Source organism: Odontomachus brunneus, unplaced genomic scaffold (assembly GCF_010583005.1).
Source record: "Odontomachus brunneus isolate Ranch 3 - 2012 unplaced genomic scaffold, Obru_v1 Obru_scaffold_002, whole genome shotgun sequence".
NCBI classification, from domain to species: Eukaryota; Metazoa; Arthropoda; class Insecta; order Hymenoptera; family Formicidae; genus Odontomachus; species Odontomachus brunneus.
Window position 1 is genome coordinate 1696117 of NW_022639452.1, and position 18160 is coordinate 1714276.

General features: G+C 47.4%; 1 protein-coding gene and 2 non-coding genes across 8 annotated transcripts in view; all 3 read left to right on the plus strand.

The window, feature by feature from the left end:
• The window catches only part of LOC116843039, a 73490-nt gene that overhangs the window by 22323 nt on the left and 33007 nt on the right, over positions 1-18160 (plus strand). The window contains exons 1-2 of one of the 6 annotated variants that reach the window (XM_032813061.1): positions 55-569; positions 2552-5100. The exons of 3 other annotated variants lie outside the window; for them this stretch is intronic. In XM_032813061.1, coding sequence (XP_032668952.1) covers positions 5039-5100 — 62 coding nt within the window. In that variant the 5' untranslated portion in view covers positions 55-569; positions 2552-5038. Of the gene's footprint in view, positions 1-50; positions 570-2243; positions 5101-18160 lie in introns of those variants that run through there. 2 more of the 6 variants (XM_032813073.1, XM_032813053.1) reach the window with 2 other exon arrangements.
• On the plus strand, positions 17734-17805 carry Trnap-ugg. Its single transcript has one exon. It is a non-coding gene; the product is annotated as a tRNA-Pro (tRNA).
• On the plus strand, positions 17980-18051 carry Trnap-ugg. Its single transcript has one exon. It is a non-coding gene; the product is annotated as a tRNA-Pro (tRNA).

Genomic DNA, 18160 nt, shown 5'->3' on the forward strand with positions numbered 1-18160 from the left:
AGAGAGAGAGAGAAAGAGAGCTCGTGTTATCGATCTGTAATCCATCCGTTTGGAAATATCTCGGTGTCTCAGGGATAGGTCAGGCTTCGGCAGGTTCTATATCGAGAGTTGAAAATAATAGCGTGACGTCGGACACCCGACGGATCCCACAGCCGCGTTGCGTCACAAGTACCATGTTCGCTCTGATTTATCTTGGCCCGTGCCTTGGTCGTCTGGGGGCTCGGATCGTTCGTTTCCGAGCCAAAAGTTCCAACTCGGGATTTCCTCGAGGAGACACAGTATTATTTTGCCGAGCGACGCGAGATCAGTCACGATCGCCTCTCCGCTTGAAATAATCGGCCGCGAGTGCGCTCAACTCCTTCACTCGACGACGACGAGAATTCTCGTGATCGGCAGCGAGGAAGGGGTTAACGGAGTTGGGATAGATCTCGCGGCTGTGTGAACTGAATTTCGCGTGAAGACGGGAAAATTCTTTCTCCCGACGCATCTGCAAACTTTCATTCGCTCTGACGGCATTGATGCAAACGCGACACCGATCGACGACGTCGAAACGATGACGTCGCTGGCAGGTGTGTGTGTGTGTGTGTGTGTGTGTGTGTGTGTGTGTGTGTGTGTCGCTGGACATGAATCTTTCAGCCATTGCTCTCCGAGCGTGGCTCATTTATCGTTAATCAATGAGCTTGGGTGGGAAGGGCCGAGTTGTACGCGTCCAGCTCCGATGGAATAATAAATACGGCGAAATGGCGTTGACACACGATGTCACCGCGCTGGTGTCGTACTTTACGTAACTTTTCGCGTCCCACGAGCGTAACTTATTTTCATTTAAACGCGCCCTGAACGCGCGCGGTATATCGACGCTTCTACGGAGCTGAAAGCTCGCGACCGACAGTGTCGCTATTATACGAGCAAACAGGTGTTCGCTTATTCCGGTGACGTCGTTGTCGTATCCGTAAACCGAACGTGCTCGCATAATCGTGTCCGAGCGGACAACGGGAGCGCTCGACAGCACGCCGGTGTGTTCGCGTAAAATCCGCGGAAAATCCGTTTTACAAATACGTCGATGTCGGCATAAATGCGCGCCCTCCCCGCTTCGATGATCCGTTGTAAATCGCGAAATTAGAGAGCTATGCATAATACGTTGTGCACGCATTCGAGATACGTTATTTGTTATATCGGATATTCACAGTAGATACTAGTTTTATCGTCAGATACCGTTGATACGCGTATTTCCCGTCCAACGCGCTATCTGTTACTCTGTAGAAAGGATCAGTTGAAACAACTCGAACGGGGTTAAACGAACGTCGATTGCGCGGGTTTTTTTTCTGTTGACGAACTAACTGTTCTAATTCTTTCATCAGGGTTTCGGCGTTTCTCTCTTGTTTGTGTAAAACGAGCTCCCTCGAAAAAATTGACTCGATTTTTTTTTTGGTATTTCATTTGGTCGCAGTTTACGCAACACATTCACGTAACCTTGATACTTGGTCCCTTTTTGCCCGATTTCTTTTTCAGTATGTGTTACAAAGATATTATCTAATATGAAGTAAGATCATATGTACTATTTTTACTATTAGGAACTATCAGTCGTGTGTTCTCCCTCACACTTTTATTACCCGACTTCTCCTTCAGTGTATTTATCAAATTTTTTATCCGTTTTCCTCTGTAGCGTATTGCAAAGATATTGGATTTTATCGTCAGGCGCTACTTTCATTAGCAGAAACTCTCAGTTCGTGTGTTTTCCCTAAAACACAGAATCATATTATCCGTCTAGGACAGTCATTTCACTCCGGATCGACGCGTCTGCACAGCAGATCGTTGCAGCTCGCGGATACGAGTGTCGACATAACCATATCCGCCAATTATTTCGGGAGATCAGCAAACGTGGAGGGCTGAAAAACGACGACGATATCTCGGGAAACGGAACAGGGGTGTCGCGACGTGTCTCGCTCGCTCGCTCGCTCGCTCTCTCACGTGTCTGTCCATACGTCACTTTATAATTTAACCGACACACGTCCCTCGTCGCGCTCGCTCAGAGGCGGAAGTCGAGGAACGATGCAACGACGTTGAGGGTTGAAGAAGATATTATTACGTGCATGGTTCCGCGGTGCTGGGACACAACGTTGTGCGCTGTGGCCGCTTCACCCGTCCGTCCGTCCGTCTGTCCATCCGCCTGGCCGCCGGGGGTGGTGATGACGATGTCGGAGGTGGCGGCTGGTGGGGGCGGCGGAGTCCGCGGCGTCAGCCACGTCCGCGTCGTCTGGCTTCATCCTCGCAGCCGCCTCGCAGTCAGTCGGGTGCCAGGCGCGACGCGTACCAGTAGTACCCGGGTGTGTGTACAGCCTTGCTGCCAACCTTCTTCGCTGCACTTCGGCCACGGTCGATCCCTCTCGGCTCCTTCTCTTTCTCCCCTCCGCTCTCCTTCTGTCTCCCTCTTGCCCATCGCTGTGTGTGTGCGTGTGTGTCTCTCTCTCTCTCTTTCTCCCTTCCCCCTCGCTCTCTCTCTCTCTCTCTCTCTCTCTCTCTCTTTCTCCTCTTCATTCTCTCGTATCCCTAGCCGCGGCTTCGTGCGCGCGATCGTTACTCCGAGAGAGCGCGAGCGAGCGAGCGAGCGAGCGAGCGAGCGAATAGCCGCGCGGCAGGTGGAAGCCGACGACAACGACGACGACGACGCTGTTTCATCGCGACGACAACACTCCGCGCGACACTCCGTCGTCATCGTTGGCGGACGTCGAGTGCGCGAGAATCCTGTGAGCCTGTTGGGCGAAAATCGCGACCACGACCGTGAGAGACGAGTCGCGAGCACTGGTGGAGATTGCGCGCGATCAAGGAGGATTATTCGGTGCTACGCGGTGCTCTTGTTACCAGACACAGATCCCGAGATCGAGTCTGATCGGGAACTGTGAGGGAGACTAGGACAGGGATAATTGGCGCGCAGACGAGAGGAGAATCTGTAATTTGACGGGAAACAGAAGGCACATATTGCAGCAAGACTGAGAAACTCGAGATCAATCGAGGAAGAGAGTGCTATTCCGACAACGAAATATTCGAGCGCGAGTGGGTGTTCGAGGCAGTGCGGATGCTGTGCGGACGGGAAGTCTGAATAGCAGTTATAACGAAACGGGACGAGACGTTTCTCGATTTCCGCGTCAGCATCGAATCGAGAACGGCAGCAGCCAGGAGCTGGAGAGCTGAATAAAGGATTACGCTCTTCCGTGGCCCGATAGCGAGACGGGAATCCAGCTCGGGATAAAATAGGTCAGCGAGACAGAAAGACAGAGAGTCCGCAAAATCGCAGGCTGAATAGTGACGGATCTAATCGAGGCGATATCGCAATTAGTACTGCGATTAAGAGACGTTCTCAAGTTGAAGCGAAGGCGAATATCTGTGATACCAAGACGAGTCAGTAGACTGATGTGGTTAAGTCGTTACGCAGCCTCCGAATATCTAATCAACGGCGCTCTGAGGCTTAATTAACGGCCTTTTGAGCGACATAAGATTACTGCCGCGACATTAAGTTACCTTATTTTGGGAGGAATCGGGAGACACACGACGCGAGACGTTGACGCGAGAACACTTTCGCGTACATCTGGTAACAAAATCGGACGTGGATGTCAATTGATACAAGCGACTTGAATCAAAGCCAGATAATCAGGATAACCAAATCGAGACAGAGCGTGCACTGTTCGAGTCGGATACTCATCAGTTTGTCATCCAGCTCGAAACGACGACGAAGACGCTCGCGTGCATCTGGTAATGAAGTCAGACGTGAATGTCAATTGACACAAACGGCTTGAATCGAAATCAGATAACCAGGATAACCAGATCGAGTCAGACCGCGCACAGTTCGAGTCGGATACTCATCAGTTCGTCATCCAGCTCGTAACTACGACGAAGACGCTCGCTTACATCTGGTAATGAAGTCAAACGTGAATGTCAATTGACACAAACGGCTTGAATCGAGATCGGATAATCAAGATAACCAGGTCGAGACAGACCGTGCATAGTTCGAGTCGGATACTCATCAATTCGGCATCCAGCTCGAAACGACGACGAAGACGTTCGTGCGCGTATCTGCTAACGAAATTGAACGTGAACGTCAATTGACACGAGCGACTTGAATCGCAGCCAGATAACCAGGATAACCAAATCGAGACGGATCGTGCACAGTTCGAGTCGGATACTCATCAATTCGACACCCAGCTCGAAACGACGACGAAGACGCGTCGTTACGCCGCGTCCGGTCGAAGTTGCGAAGCAGCTCGCGCTCGACAACTCGAGCCGCGACAACTCGCCACGGCGAACGCGATCAGCCGGTCGTTGCACCTCGCTCGCTCGCTCCGGTAAATCTCCGAACGTCTCCTCGCGATATACCGTTACCGCACACACACACACACACACACACACACACACACACACACACACACACACATATACGCACGGATCGGAGAGGCGTCCGCCTCGTGCGCGTGCCGAGAGGAAGGCGACTCGGGCTCCGAGCGGACTCTCCGATTCCGCTCTTCGAATCGAATCGGGGACGCTCGCTCATTTTCCCCGAGAGGAACGCACGAGAGGATTCCAGGAGAAGCTCGTCGCGGCGTCGTTCGTTCGTGTGTTTGCGACCAAACCGGATCGTTCCAGAAATCAGCTTCCACACTTTGTTCCCGTTGGACACACCGCGGCTCCGGAATAAGCAAAGAGAGGAACAAGTGAAGAGGAGCGGGTGAGCGAACGCGTCCTCTCGATTAACTCTCGAGGACACGCACACATCATACTTACACATATACAGATACACGCACCGGGAGCTAAACTCGAGAGACAAGTGAGAAAAGTGCCGATCGTGGTCGCGTGGGAGGAGAAGAAGAAGGAGGAGGACAGTAGTCGGCCGGCACACGGCAAGATCCCCGCCGTTATGCGCACATTGGCCGAAGCGATGAAACATCGCGCGGTCAGCTGACTAGCCGGGCTCTTCGGCGGTCGCACCGCTGATAAGAACACCCTGGACACCGGAGACTCGCAGCGACGTCCGCCTGTCTGCTCTGTCATGACGTTCGGCACTCCATTCAACACCGAGAAGTCCCAGTTCGTCGGCGAGAATACCACTCGGTATGTGCACGACGATGACAACGATGATGTCATCAGATCCTTATCGGGAACGAAATTCCGAGTCGTTTTCTTTGTTGAGCGCGCATTTATTTGGGCGATCACTGAGATATTCTTTTGTTATCTTTATTTACTTTATCTAGTTCCGTTTAAGGTCCAAGAGTTGAGAATATAAAGTGCACCGTTATACGTTTGAGTAATTTTTATAAGAAATTGGAATGGATCTCTCATTTTGACTACTTTAGTAGTTTTAATGCACGGAAAAAGAGCTGTGGCAGCAAGAATCTGTGTGTGGTAGTTAAATCTCCTTGTAACATATGGATACCTAAAAGTAAGGTGACCAAATTTTCCAGCCTCAAATCCGGGACATTTCATAAATGTGTAGAGTAAGGGGGAGGGGAATAAATGCAAATTGTACACACATATATATATATATATACATGCACATATATATATATGAAACAATGTTATATTTATAGACATATGAAAAATAATTCAACAAAGATGAAGGCATGCTGCATGCAGTAAAACTAGAAACTATTGCTAAGATAAAATTGTTGTTATTTTTACTTAAAATCAAGAAAAAGTACTACTGTTGCACTTAGCAGAGCTGAGTAACTAAATTTCCTTGAGGAGCTTTTTCTTTTTGTCAGAAGCATTTCAAAAATCCTCTGAAACGAGATAAACCAGGACAGTTTGACCGAATCCGGGACAAATCGGTGTCTCGAATAACAGTCGAAAAAATCTAGGACAAGGGGTGAAAAACCGGGACAGTCTCGGTAAAAACGGGAGGTTTGGTCACATTACGAAAAGTGTAGCTACTAGTGGACATATACTTAGCTATGAAACCGGTGCAAAATAGCAACAATAGCAAAAGTTTCAGTTGCAGCAGCAAAGAGGTTTTTTCAGCGAATCGCGATTAGTGACAGTGAAATCTTCACCTTTTTCCGCGTGTCATGGAAAGACGAAATTTCTGCCGAGAGAATCCGCTGCAGTTATTTATCCGCTCGCCATTTGCAGCCTTCACAATTGAGTTGCTTCAATTTGATTCGAGTCGCATCGACTGATCGTTTTTGCATAGTGCAGCAGGCGTAGCCGATCGCGAATTCGTCCTTCGACGGTAACGCGACGGCAAGATCGTGACCGGCGTCTCGATGTCACCTGAGAGTGCACGACGCACGTGGCCACGTGCACGCGTGCATAATTCGCGCGGGGGAGGCCATCCGCCTTGCGGAGCACGTACGGTTCGCGACGAGTCGTTTGCGAGCGAGGGAAGAAAGGAACGAACGCACTCCGCGGAATACGAGTGAAAAGTACGTAGCGCGGTTCTCGCGATCGCGACGTCATTAAATGTCTCTTTGTCGGCGCGACTCTACATAACGCCGTTGCTGTCGCTGCTGTTGTCGCCATCGTGTCACCTCTTCGCAACCGTTTTGCGTCAAACTTATCACCACCGGGTCGCCGACGTCAATCCAGACAGTCGCCTACTTATCCGCGATGCGGTCGCACCCCGGGGAGTCGTGAGATCGTATTATCCTCGTCGACGGATCCTCCGAAGATTACCGTCCTCGGGTTGGCAGAAAAATCCGCCGATATCACGCTGGAAACGGAGGCAAGGTCGTCGCGATGGGATGGATACATCGCGCGCTCTGACCTTATTATTCACCAGAATTAATTCAATCAGATTGCTGGTAACTTTGACTGAAATGGCACACGCTTTATCAGAAATTCAATTAATCAAACCAAAATATTTTTTTCGTGCAGAATATCTCATTATAATAGCCAGAAAGTCTGCTTATCTTCGGCAGGCCTCATCCAAACATTCAGCCAACATTCATATTACACGTGAATTCTACGAGCTCTTTTCTTTCCGCGACGGGATTCGCGCGAGATTGTAACGAGGCGAGGGTTGTTGTCGGAAATCGACAACGTCGAAACCGCATCAGCAAGCGCGCGAACACGGTATCCGGATTTCACTCGTTAACGGGGCGAAGGGACTAATTGTGAGGAATGACACACGCGACAAGTACACGCAAAGTCGCGCGAATGCTCCGATGATGATGGACTCGCGTGTCGCTGGATTTTTCATGATTTCGAGCGAATCTTCTTCAAGCCGTCCCGAGAGAGAGAGAGAGAGAGAGAGAGAGAGAGAGAGAGAGAGAGTCTCTCATCGGCGAGCGCGGAGGTCGTCCGCGGCCAGCTTAACACGGGCGGGGAAAAAAATGCTCGTGCATTAAGGTACGTTGGGCCCCGGTTATGGTCATTGCGCCAATTCACTCCGACATCCGTCCACGTCATGCGCTCGCGTGTGGACAGGCAGTTCACTTCGCGGACTAAATACTCCCGTTAGAGCTGCGTCTTTCTCTGCTCCTTTCTTCTCTTCTTTTCGCGACAGACTCGCGACGAAGGGATCGCCCGTATCGCGCGAATCACACGCGCGACGAAGGCGTCGCGACGCTCGAATGCTACGCGCGTCACGGCTGGAAACGTCTCCGTGAAAACGAACGGCGGTAGTAGATCAACCGCGCGCCATGAAATCATTTTGAGCCTCGTGTTTGCTCTCGTTAGACAGACGTGTGCGAGTGCGAATTGAACTCAAGGGGATTCGTTTTGAGGTGGGCGTGACACGATTGCGTTATTTCGCAATACCGATATACCTTCGTTATCGAGGGGTGTTTAATTTCGCGAAAGCCTGGACGTCCATAAATTACAAATTCCACGCTGGAAGCAATGTGACCGAATCACATGACGTCCGACTCCCGCTTTTCACGCTTTTGACACACACGAACGTCTCTTCCGTGTATGTTTAATTACGCAGTCGGTCATTCCTCCCTTAATTAAGCAAAAATCCGATCGAACGATACGCAACGCGGCTGCTAAGTTCTCCGCTAACGATCGAATCATAATTGTAAATTGTTATTCAATATCCAATTATAATAATGAAACATGACAAGGTATTTAACGCCAGCGACGTCGGTAATGAGAAGCCTTGCGCAGCGCAGTAAATATAAAAATCTGGCGTCGAAATACCGAGGAGCGTAAATCCAAGAGCCGTAAATTAGTAACGTAAACGCAACATGACGAGCTTCGTCGTCGACGTCACCGTCGTCCTTGTCGCGACATATTATATTATTCCGTTTATCACAAAAATTATCGCAAAATTTTCCGTGGCCGCGCATCGCGCAAACGCACGGCGCTCTCTATCGCAAGGTTAAATTACTAGCCGACGTATTATTATCCAGCGGAGCGGTAATGAGTGCGCGCGAGAGGCGTACAATAGGCGCACGTTGCGTTTTTAGAAAAAAAGATACAAAAAAGAGGGAGGGAAGGGAGGAGAGAAAGAGTAAGATAGAAAGAGGTAGATAGATAGATGGATAGATAGATAGATGGACAGAGAGAGAGAGAGAGAGGGAGTCATCAATGCGTCTTATTAATCGACAACTCATTACGCGCAGATCAGCGGGGAGAACGCATTGTTCGCGCTTTTGTCGCGCTTGTCACAGGATGCACGCTCCCGCACGTGACGAGGCTGGTGCACGGCGCGAGCAACGCGCGAACTGGAGGTTGCAGTCAAGGCTGTAGAAAGGCGCTGCCGGTTGCATCTCTCACGAGCTATACTACACAACAAGCGGTCGTCGACACCGCCGCTGTTCGTCGCGCTGTTTGTGCAAGGTCGTTTTACTTAGGTTCGCGTCTCTTGGTCGTTGGATCAAGCCGCTACGCGCTCGCGGTCGTCGTCGCGTCGCAGCCGTGACTTAGGAATGCTTACGGTAATACCCGAATATCGATAAATCGATAAGCCATATACTGGATGAGGAAGTGTCACTCGGAACCGCTCAAGTTGACTTCAACGATTTCGGAGTTATGGCGAACTTATCGATTTCATTAAATTAATGAAGTTAAGAAATACTGACCCTTTATAAGCATATATTCATCTCATGTAATATTCAAGTCAGATATATTTTGTATTTTACAGCACTAAAACCAAGCTATGATTGGCTCTTAAAGACTCAATATTTTTTCCATTTTCTCTGACTTCAGCAGAGCCTTTCATTTCTAAAATTGTTAATGAAACTGTTAATGAAATTAACTTCCTCTCGTATACATACACTATAAGAGAAAAGATACATACACCTAAAAAAAAATACTTATTCATTGGGTACTAATATTTACTAAAAGTTTAAAAAAATGCAAACTTTCTTTCCTAAAAAATATTTTATATATTAGTATGTTATTAGTATACCGCCGAATAAATATTTCTTTGATATTTTTTTCTCTCACTACAGTTGAAATTAATCTCATTGCAATTATGCACGAACGCGAGAGATGAGTCATTCGTTATCGCGTTCGACATGCCACGCTCGGCGTTAATTCGATCGATGGAGTTATCTAATAAGTCGTTATTCCGCCTGCAAAGGCAATTGCTATTAGTCGATGGGAGGAAAATATTCCCGCGGGCTACGCGTCGGAATTAGTCATAACTGATTCGAGATCTGTAACTCCGTTACAGATCTCTCATAGACGCGTCGCTCCGTTGGCGAGCCACCATTAATCATTCCTTCCTGCTCCGCATTCGATGCTCGCAATCGCGCACCTCGATCGTATTTTTCCCGATTGAACTCTTTCTTCAATTGGCTCTCGGGTAGGAGAGCTTCCCGTCGCGCCCATCCGGAAACCCGCCTCTAATTAAGACGTTGCTCCCTCGCATCGCGAACAAACTGACGTTATGAAGAAGCGCGATTTTCGAGCATGATTGTGATTTATAGGACGCGTTGTGTAATAAGACGCGCTCGATCAATTAAACCGATTAAACCGATCGGTGAATCAAAGGAAACGATGTGGAGGAGCAGCAAAAGGAGGAGGAGGAGGAGGAGAACAGGGTCGTGTACAGTGTCTTAATAACGGAATAAAACGCGTGTAAAAATAGAAAAAACCGACACCGTCGGAGACAGGGAAGAAGATGAAGGAGTCGCATCGAGTGCAATATTATACTCGACGACACAATGTGTACAGTAACAGTAACTTAGCCCGCGATTGAACCAGATTATTAACTCGAGGGAAGTAAGGGCCATTGAGAACTAATGCGCGAATATTACAGCGCAATGAATCAAGTCCACTCGATTTATCCACTAAAATGTTAGGAGAGAAATCATTTAATACAATTCAAACCTTGGATTGGATTATATTAAGTGGTTTCCTAAAACTTCACTGAATAACTCGAGTAGACTTGATTCACTGCACCGTAATATCCGTACATTGGCTTTTGTTAGTCATTAACTCCTTGAGCTCGATTGTCAGAGAGCGTTAATTCCTTGAATTTTCGTACGTGGTTCAATGAACTCTTTCGTAGTTATTGCAACTGAAGCCGATTAGTCGCACAAACTACGCAGTTATTATTATACTACTGTGTCCAAAAAGTAAGACCAGTTTTTATTTATTTCAAAAAATATTTATTTATTCTTCCAAATCTATTTCGTCGCCTTCAAAGTAATCCCCTCCCGACACAATACACTTATGCCATCGTATTTTCCAGTCCTCGAAACAAGAATTAAAGTCGCCTTCCGAGATGGCTTTCAGAGCGCGTAGCGATTCACGTTGTATCTCTTCTATCGTCTCAAAACGATTTCCCCGCAGTGGTCTTTTGAGTTTCGGAAATAGCCAGAAGTCACACGGTGCTAAATCAGGCGAATACGGTGGTTGTGGAACGATATGGATCGAATTTTTGGCGAAAAAGTCACGAAGAACGAGTGCAGTGTGAGAAGGTGCATTTGGCACTAGTCGAGATTTTACACGTTTCAGGCCCAAAATATTCAAAATGGTATTGGCAGATCCTTTCGAAATACCAACAGCATCAGCAAGGTCTCTAACAGTCATTCGACGATTAGCAAGCACAAGTTCTTCGATTTTCTTGACGTGTTGTTCATCGGTAGAGGTTGATGGTCGTCCGGAACGCTCTTCGTCTTCAACACTTTCACGACCTTCTTTGAACTGTTTATACCACTTGTAAACATTCCTTTCCGACAAAGCATGGTCCCCGAAGGCTTTCTGCAACATCCTGAACGTTTCTGCACCCGAAATTTCATTCCGCAAACAAAATTTAATGCAACTTCTTTGCTCAATATAATTAGACATTGTAAAAATCGCCGAATGCACTTTTAGCGTCGTACAAAACCAAGCGTAAAGCAAAAAGTAATGAATGTTTTGACATGAAATTTGTCACAGATGTCTGTCACAATGCTGTCAACTTAGAAAAAAAAAATATTTATGATGTGCGGTTTACCCGCGCGATTTAAATGGAAAACTGGTCTTACTTTTTGGACACAGTAGTAGTTCTCAGAACTGTTCAGCTTTACTTGCAATAATTACGAAATGATTTATTAAACACATTAATTCTACGTACAAGACTCATACAGTTGTCACCTATACAATTGCCACCACCGTGTTTTTTCTCTGCGCGCAGGAGAGATAAACGTTGACAAGACGAAGGCTAAGCCTTAGCTAAATCTTCGAGCCGGCAGGCTGATGCTTACGCTGAGGAAATCGCGGCTTAATTAGTTTTCCGCCAATTTGCACACGAAAGCACAGGCCAACAGCGTCGGAAGCAAGGCCGTCGCGGCGGAGGAAGCTTCCTTTATCCGCGAAGTCGTTATCTACTCACTCCGCTGCGAGCCGGTTGGTTTTCCACGCGCCGTTTTTATTGTCGGCAATCTTCCCCGGCCGAGAAAATCTGTCGGCGAGCGCGAATTTCTCACCCGCGGCGGACGCGCACGTCGACGAGAGATCGAACGGACAACGAGGACGAGGGGCGGGAGGGGAGAGGGAAGACAAGGATCGTTTCTCGCGGCGTAGTTTCCTCGTTAGTGTGATTTTCTCTCCCCGTACCCCCGCAACTTCCGCTGCTCGTTCCTTCTCGTACGAACGCGTGACTTCGTTTTCTTCCGCACCTCCCACCTCCCCCCCCTCGCCCCGTGTTTCCCCGGGGATCTGGCTTCGCACAGGGTGTGTCGAGTGTAACGCGAACGCATCATGCATGGACCAATCTCCGCCGGAGTCTATCGCCCCGCTAATAGTCGCGATTACGTATTCCATTATTGAACCGCGAACCGTAACACGCGCGCACACACACATACATGGGCCAATCTTCGTGGGTACGATTACACGGTTGAATCGACAGTTACCACCGCGATACACGGGGATATTATTGAGATCGCAATGATCTCAGTCATTTCGTAAGAGGGAGGGTGTATCCGATGTTAAAGAAGCTTCCCGACTGGAAATTATCTCATGGTTCTCATTAGATTGATCTCAATCAGTCACCTGGTTTATCTAAAGTGATGTTGTCGAGTCCTTACTGCGATGTTTTTCAATGACGCTGTTGCTTTTGATACTTTCTTAAAGTGAATCAATGAATAGCCACTGATATCAGTTATAAGTATAGCACTGAGCAGTTTCATTGCTGTACTTATAGCTGCAAATCAATGTATATTTACTGCTTTCAATGATGTTTCACTGATTCACTTTAAGAGAGTGGGTACTCAATGGGTACACTTTCAATCGCGCTATAGGTTTCGATTATACGTCGCCATTTTGGGCATCCATCTTTCCAGTTGGGTTCCTTTCGTTGACCACTTGGTCGTCTCTCCAGCTCCTCTCTTCCTCCGTATCGTTCCATCTTATTTTCCAACGACAAAATAAAACATAGCGTGTCTAGTATCAATCTTCCATCTGCGCTCGATGGAAGATAAACGAACTTCCGGCAGTATCTCGACGGTGAACGAGGACGAGAATTTCGTCGTCCTGACGGCAAATTATTCCGTCGTTCCGCGTTCATAGACGCACACACACACACACACACACACACCGTCGTCGTCGTCGTCGTCGTGCGCGTTTTATCCATCGACCACGCTCATTACGTAATCACGTCAGGTGGAGGCTTCGCTTATGCTATTAGCGACGCAGGTCGGCGCGAACCGGACTCGATTAACAAGTCCTCCACACGGGGAGAGATCAATCGCGGCCTCGAACTTGACACGCGCGGTGCGACTCGCGCGAGCAACTAGTGTCTCCGATTTCTCGACTTTTCGGCACTCGCGACGTTTCGTGGATGGGAAAAAATAAGTTCGAGCCTTTCCCGGACGGCGCACGTCCAGAGTCGCGTCAGCGCTTCTCCTTCGTTCACGTAAAACCTAGTCGGGTTAGATCGTCATGCCGGCGAAGCTCGACGAGCCACAATTCTCCCCCATAGGTCATACATAAAAGAAAGTGATATTTCAAAAATAAAAAGTCGGATGTCTCGTTTTTCTTTCCCGATTTTATCCGTCAATCTCCGCGATCACTGCTGCGCATTTTTCCATTTTCAACTCCGCGTGTTCTTCTTTCACGATTCAGCTCGTGCAACGACCAATTGGACGCAATAAAGAGGCCAACAATACACACGAGATATCACGAGGCAGCAAGCGTTTTTTTTCGGGCGTTTCATTACTTTTTTACTGTTCAATCTAGAAATCATCTGGCAAGTCGTAATGCGGCGCGTTGACCAGATTTGATCCCTGAGGAGGATTTTATTTCGGGTCGCGACGGGAACGACTCGTGAAACAAACGTTATGCGAAATATCGGCCGCGTGAAATCAAGATCGAACCTGGAAATCAGTGTTTATCATTTTCATTTCTCGCCAGTTCCACGCGAGGAATTCTCGCGGAACTCATAAATGCGAGTGAAATCGTGGCGCAATTGTGCAATTGTAACCACACTTGATCACTTGCGGCGATCGTGCGCGCATACGTCGTTATCGTGTTCCTCCTTCAGCAGCGCGCGATGATTCGTCTTCACGCGGAAACGAGAGCGTTTCGTGCGACTCATTGTAACGTTTCGTCTTCTTCGCTACACGAAATCAGCATTCGCGTGGCTCACTCGCGAGCACTTTACGTAAGAAGCGTAATATTAATGTGCGTTATACGTCAGCTTCCGCATGTCTGGGCCGCGCGAGAGCCGATGAATATCGCACCCAACGAATCCTAATTTATTGCCGAGGTTGCATCTTGATAATTGCGCGTCTCTTCCGGAAATGATCGCATATGATGATCGCAATGATCACAGAAAATAAGAAGGAGATATCCATCGCGCGTGTTCTCTGCACAAACGCTTAATGACTTCGTGAAAAGCTAAAGTTTTAAGAAAACGTGTATCTTCTTATTTGAAAAATATTTTATATAAGTACGCATATGTTATTAACACTCATCAAATAAGTATCTTTTATTTCTTAGATTTTTTTCTCACAGTGTAGAATATGGGATTGTAGGAAACAGCAACTAGAACTCTTTTTTCAGAGTGTTAGAATACTTTCCTTTTGACTTCAAAAGAATCTTCTCGAGACCATAACATAAGAGGATTTCGCCAAGGATGAGATTATGGGCGGTATTCATAGTGGGATCTTATACTTGAGATCGTCTTAAGTTCATCTTCGGTTACTATACGAACCGTTCTATTAGCTATTACGTAGCATCTGAAGAGGTGAAATTAAGATGATCCTAAATATAAGATCCGATTATGAACGCCGGCCTATATTTTTTTGCGGATTTTTAAAGGCATGTGTCCTTTGTAGAGGCGAATAGCGTCGATCGATCGCACTCATTCCGACACCACCATCATCATCGGGATTGCCGACAGTCGTAATCCCGACGTTGCAACCCGCAACTATCTCTCTCTTTCCCTCTCATGATTCTCGTGACCCTCGACAAACGCCAATTTTTCAATTTTGTCTCTTTTGGAGCACGAAGCCAGCCACGGTGGACGCCTATTTATAGTCGGCGGAGCGAGAGTAAGTGGCACTCGCTCTTGTTGCTTCAATTGTTATCCCTTCCCCCCGCTTGCCCTTCCCCTCCGACCTCGATGACCCGAACATCCGGGTAAATAGGGCAGAGGGCGAGTCAAGAATCGCCCGGTCGCGCCGGGTTATCTCGCCGACATCTTTGGAATAAGGTCATGTTGATTGCGACACGTTCTCCGCGTGTACCATCCGGTAAACTTCGCGATCGCGATCGCGTACGTGCGCGGCGTTAATACACGGCGACGATCAACCCTGAGGGAAGATTCACATCTCGGCGGAAAGGCAGAAAGGCAGGAGCCAATCAAAACTCGCGCTGATAAAAAAGCAGCAAAAACTGTCAACCGCCATCTGACCACCAGCGCGAGTTCTGATTGCCTTCTATCTTTCTATTATCTGCCCTTTTTCCCAAGATGTGAATCCTCCCTCAGACTCGGGGCACTACACCGTCGTTTCGCCACAGTCGGATGTCGCGCGATAAGATTCTCATTTGCCCCGTGATCCGCGCGAAACTTAATTACGTCGTCCGCTTTATTCGTTAGCTGAGGCACTATCGCGAGCGATTCGATTATTTCTGCCGTTCTCTCGTTCGGTTTAGCGCGGTTCAAAGTTCGCTTCTCTTTATCACAGTTTCATTAACACATCCCCCGCCGAGCACAACGCTTTTCCAACCGTTGATACGCAGCAACGTCGGAGTTTATTTCTGCGTCCAGCGCGAGAGCGAGACAAACACGCGCGTGTTCTCGTAGATTTTAGTCGAGCAAAGTGCGAGCGTTATTATCAACAAAAGCTCCGCCGACCGTCGTCGCTCTGGACATAAAATGCAATTGAGATGCATCGGCGAGCGAAACGCTGTCTGGAGTCGCCATCGTGTGCGCTCCGAGATCGATAGTTTTGTCAGCCCTTAACGAGACTTTATTCCAAATCCCAAGTAAGATGACTTCATCCTGGAACCTATTCGCGTTTCATTAATAACTCGTAGATCTTTCAAGCCCCGGCTGATCATTATGCGACTTTCGCTGTACAAGCGTAATATACACGTCGCGCGAGATTGTGTCGTGATAAATAATCGAGTGAAGGAAGCCTCGCAATTAAATTGCTTCTATCCGAGCCGACTATTTTAGCCCCACTTTCAACCTGAACTTTCTAACATCTGTGTATTCTGAAGAATCAGCCTATCTCCAATACACACGGGAACTGAAGTCCGACTTAGCGCCTGTAAGGCTCGATCTACAATGTATTCTTTGTTTGCTGTTCCTTTCTCTTTGTCTCTTTCTGATCCAAAGTCTTTCTGACTTAAGACTTAAGCCAGAAAAAGACAGAACAAGAAGCAAAGAGCACATTGCAGATTAAGCTTAAATGGCAGAAAACACATAAAATGTCACAAATAATAATAATAAATTAAGCCTCTTGACAAAACTAGCAGTAGGTGAAATAGGATTAAAAAGGGGGTTGACACAGGCTTCAGCGTATCAAAGCAAGCGTTAAATGGAATATTGAGGTCGACAGTAGGATCAAAATTTCGACTCGAGTACAGCCATAGCTGTTTCCCTTCGCCTCTCTTTCTCCCCTCTCTTTTTCAACACAAGTTTCGTTTAGAAATATTAAACGCAGGTGGACCTGTCCACGCCCGTCGACTGATTTACGACCGACGCGGCTACACATATTTCGCGGTTATGTAGAACATGAAGAGACTGCAGGCTCGTCGTCGTCCGACGATTGCTTCTTATCGCGTCGGAGCTGTCGGCAAAAAATTGTATGACGAAACAGACGGGAAGGTCAGTGATCTTTCGGCGCATCACACAAGACGCGTGCACTCTTCAGCGCGAATTCGCTTGGGAATGAATATCGCAGTAGAACGTCGTGGCTGTGTCCAAGCATTTATCGCGCCGATGGGCGTTAACGCGCAGGGATCGCCTAAGAGAGGGAGGTAATTTCTTTCCGATGTCTGCGCCTGTTCGTGGAAAATATCCCGAGCACTCGTCGCGTGGAACGTTACCTGCCTGCGCTATTCGTCAGGTCGGCGATCCGCAAAGGGCACTCGCGTTAATTATCTTGCCCCTGTTGAGATGTACGCTCGGCCTCCGCGTCAAACTAATAGCTACACGTACCAATACACGCACACACACCCTCTAACACGCCCTAACACTCACACTTTAACACGCCCTACACTCACACAAACTAACACGCACACATATATATTCACGGTATACACCGCACAGAAGATTGATTCAATTACTCCGTCGTGTAAACGCTGCAGTCCATCGAAAATGAACGTCCAGACGATTCCACGCTCTTGATCGTCCGTCATAGTTGAAAAGGTCGACTGCGCCTGTGAGGGAGGGAGCTGTTTTCTTCGGCGGAGTAACGAAGTCTGAGAATAAGTCGCCTGATTTTTTCAAGCATACAGTTGATGCTTGAGTGGAAAGTGATATATGACGCGTTCGGCAAGAGGATCCGTTATTTGTGAGATCTATTCTCGTTGCAAAATTGCGCATCTAAAGTGAAACTCATGTATCACGGATCGAGTGCACTCTTTGTGCATTCGAGTACGAATGATTTATGATATTCGTGATAATAAGCTTCTTGGATAGTATACTACGAAAATATGTAAGGAACATGATAAATTCGAGTGAAAGTATCTTCACGTTTTTCAGTATTTTTATCGACATCACATTAAAAAAAAAATTACATTAATTTTTACTAAAATTTATATTGTCACACACATTAGCGTATCATAATAATGTTAATGATCAAATAATGGCCCAGTATTACTTCTGCCTGAGAGCGATATATCGATAACCGAGCAGGTGGCTCAGTGGTCTAGGGGTATGATTCTCGCTTTGGGTGCGAGAGGTCCCGGGTTCAAATCCCGGCTGAGCCCGAGTTTTTTTTTAGTTGATTTTTTTAGTTGATTTTTTTTTTTTTTTTGTAAATTTCTGTAAGTAAAAACTCTGAATGTCGTTTTTACGAATGTAAAGATGTGAATATGCGTTTCCATGCAGATAATGAAATCTTTATTCTGGATGATCGCACAATAGTCAACATTCTTTCGAGCGGCTCAGTGGTCTAGGAGTATGATTCTCGCTTTGGGTGCGAGAGGTCCCGGGTTCAAATCCCGGCTGAGCCCGTGTTCTTCTTTTGCAAAACTCGTTTAGAATGTCGCGAGAGATTTCATTAATTTTTCTGTCGTTATTTATGAGAGAATCGCGTATTAAGTAATTCTTTTCTTTTCTTTT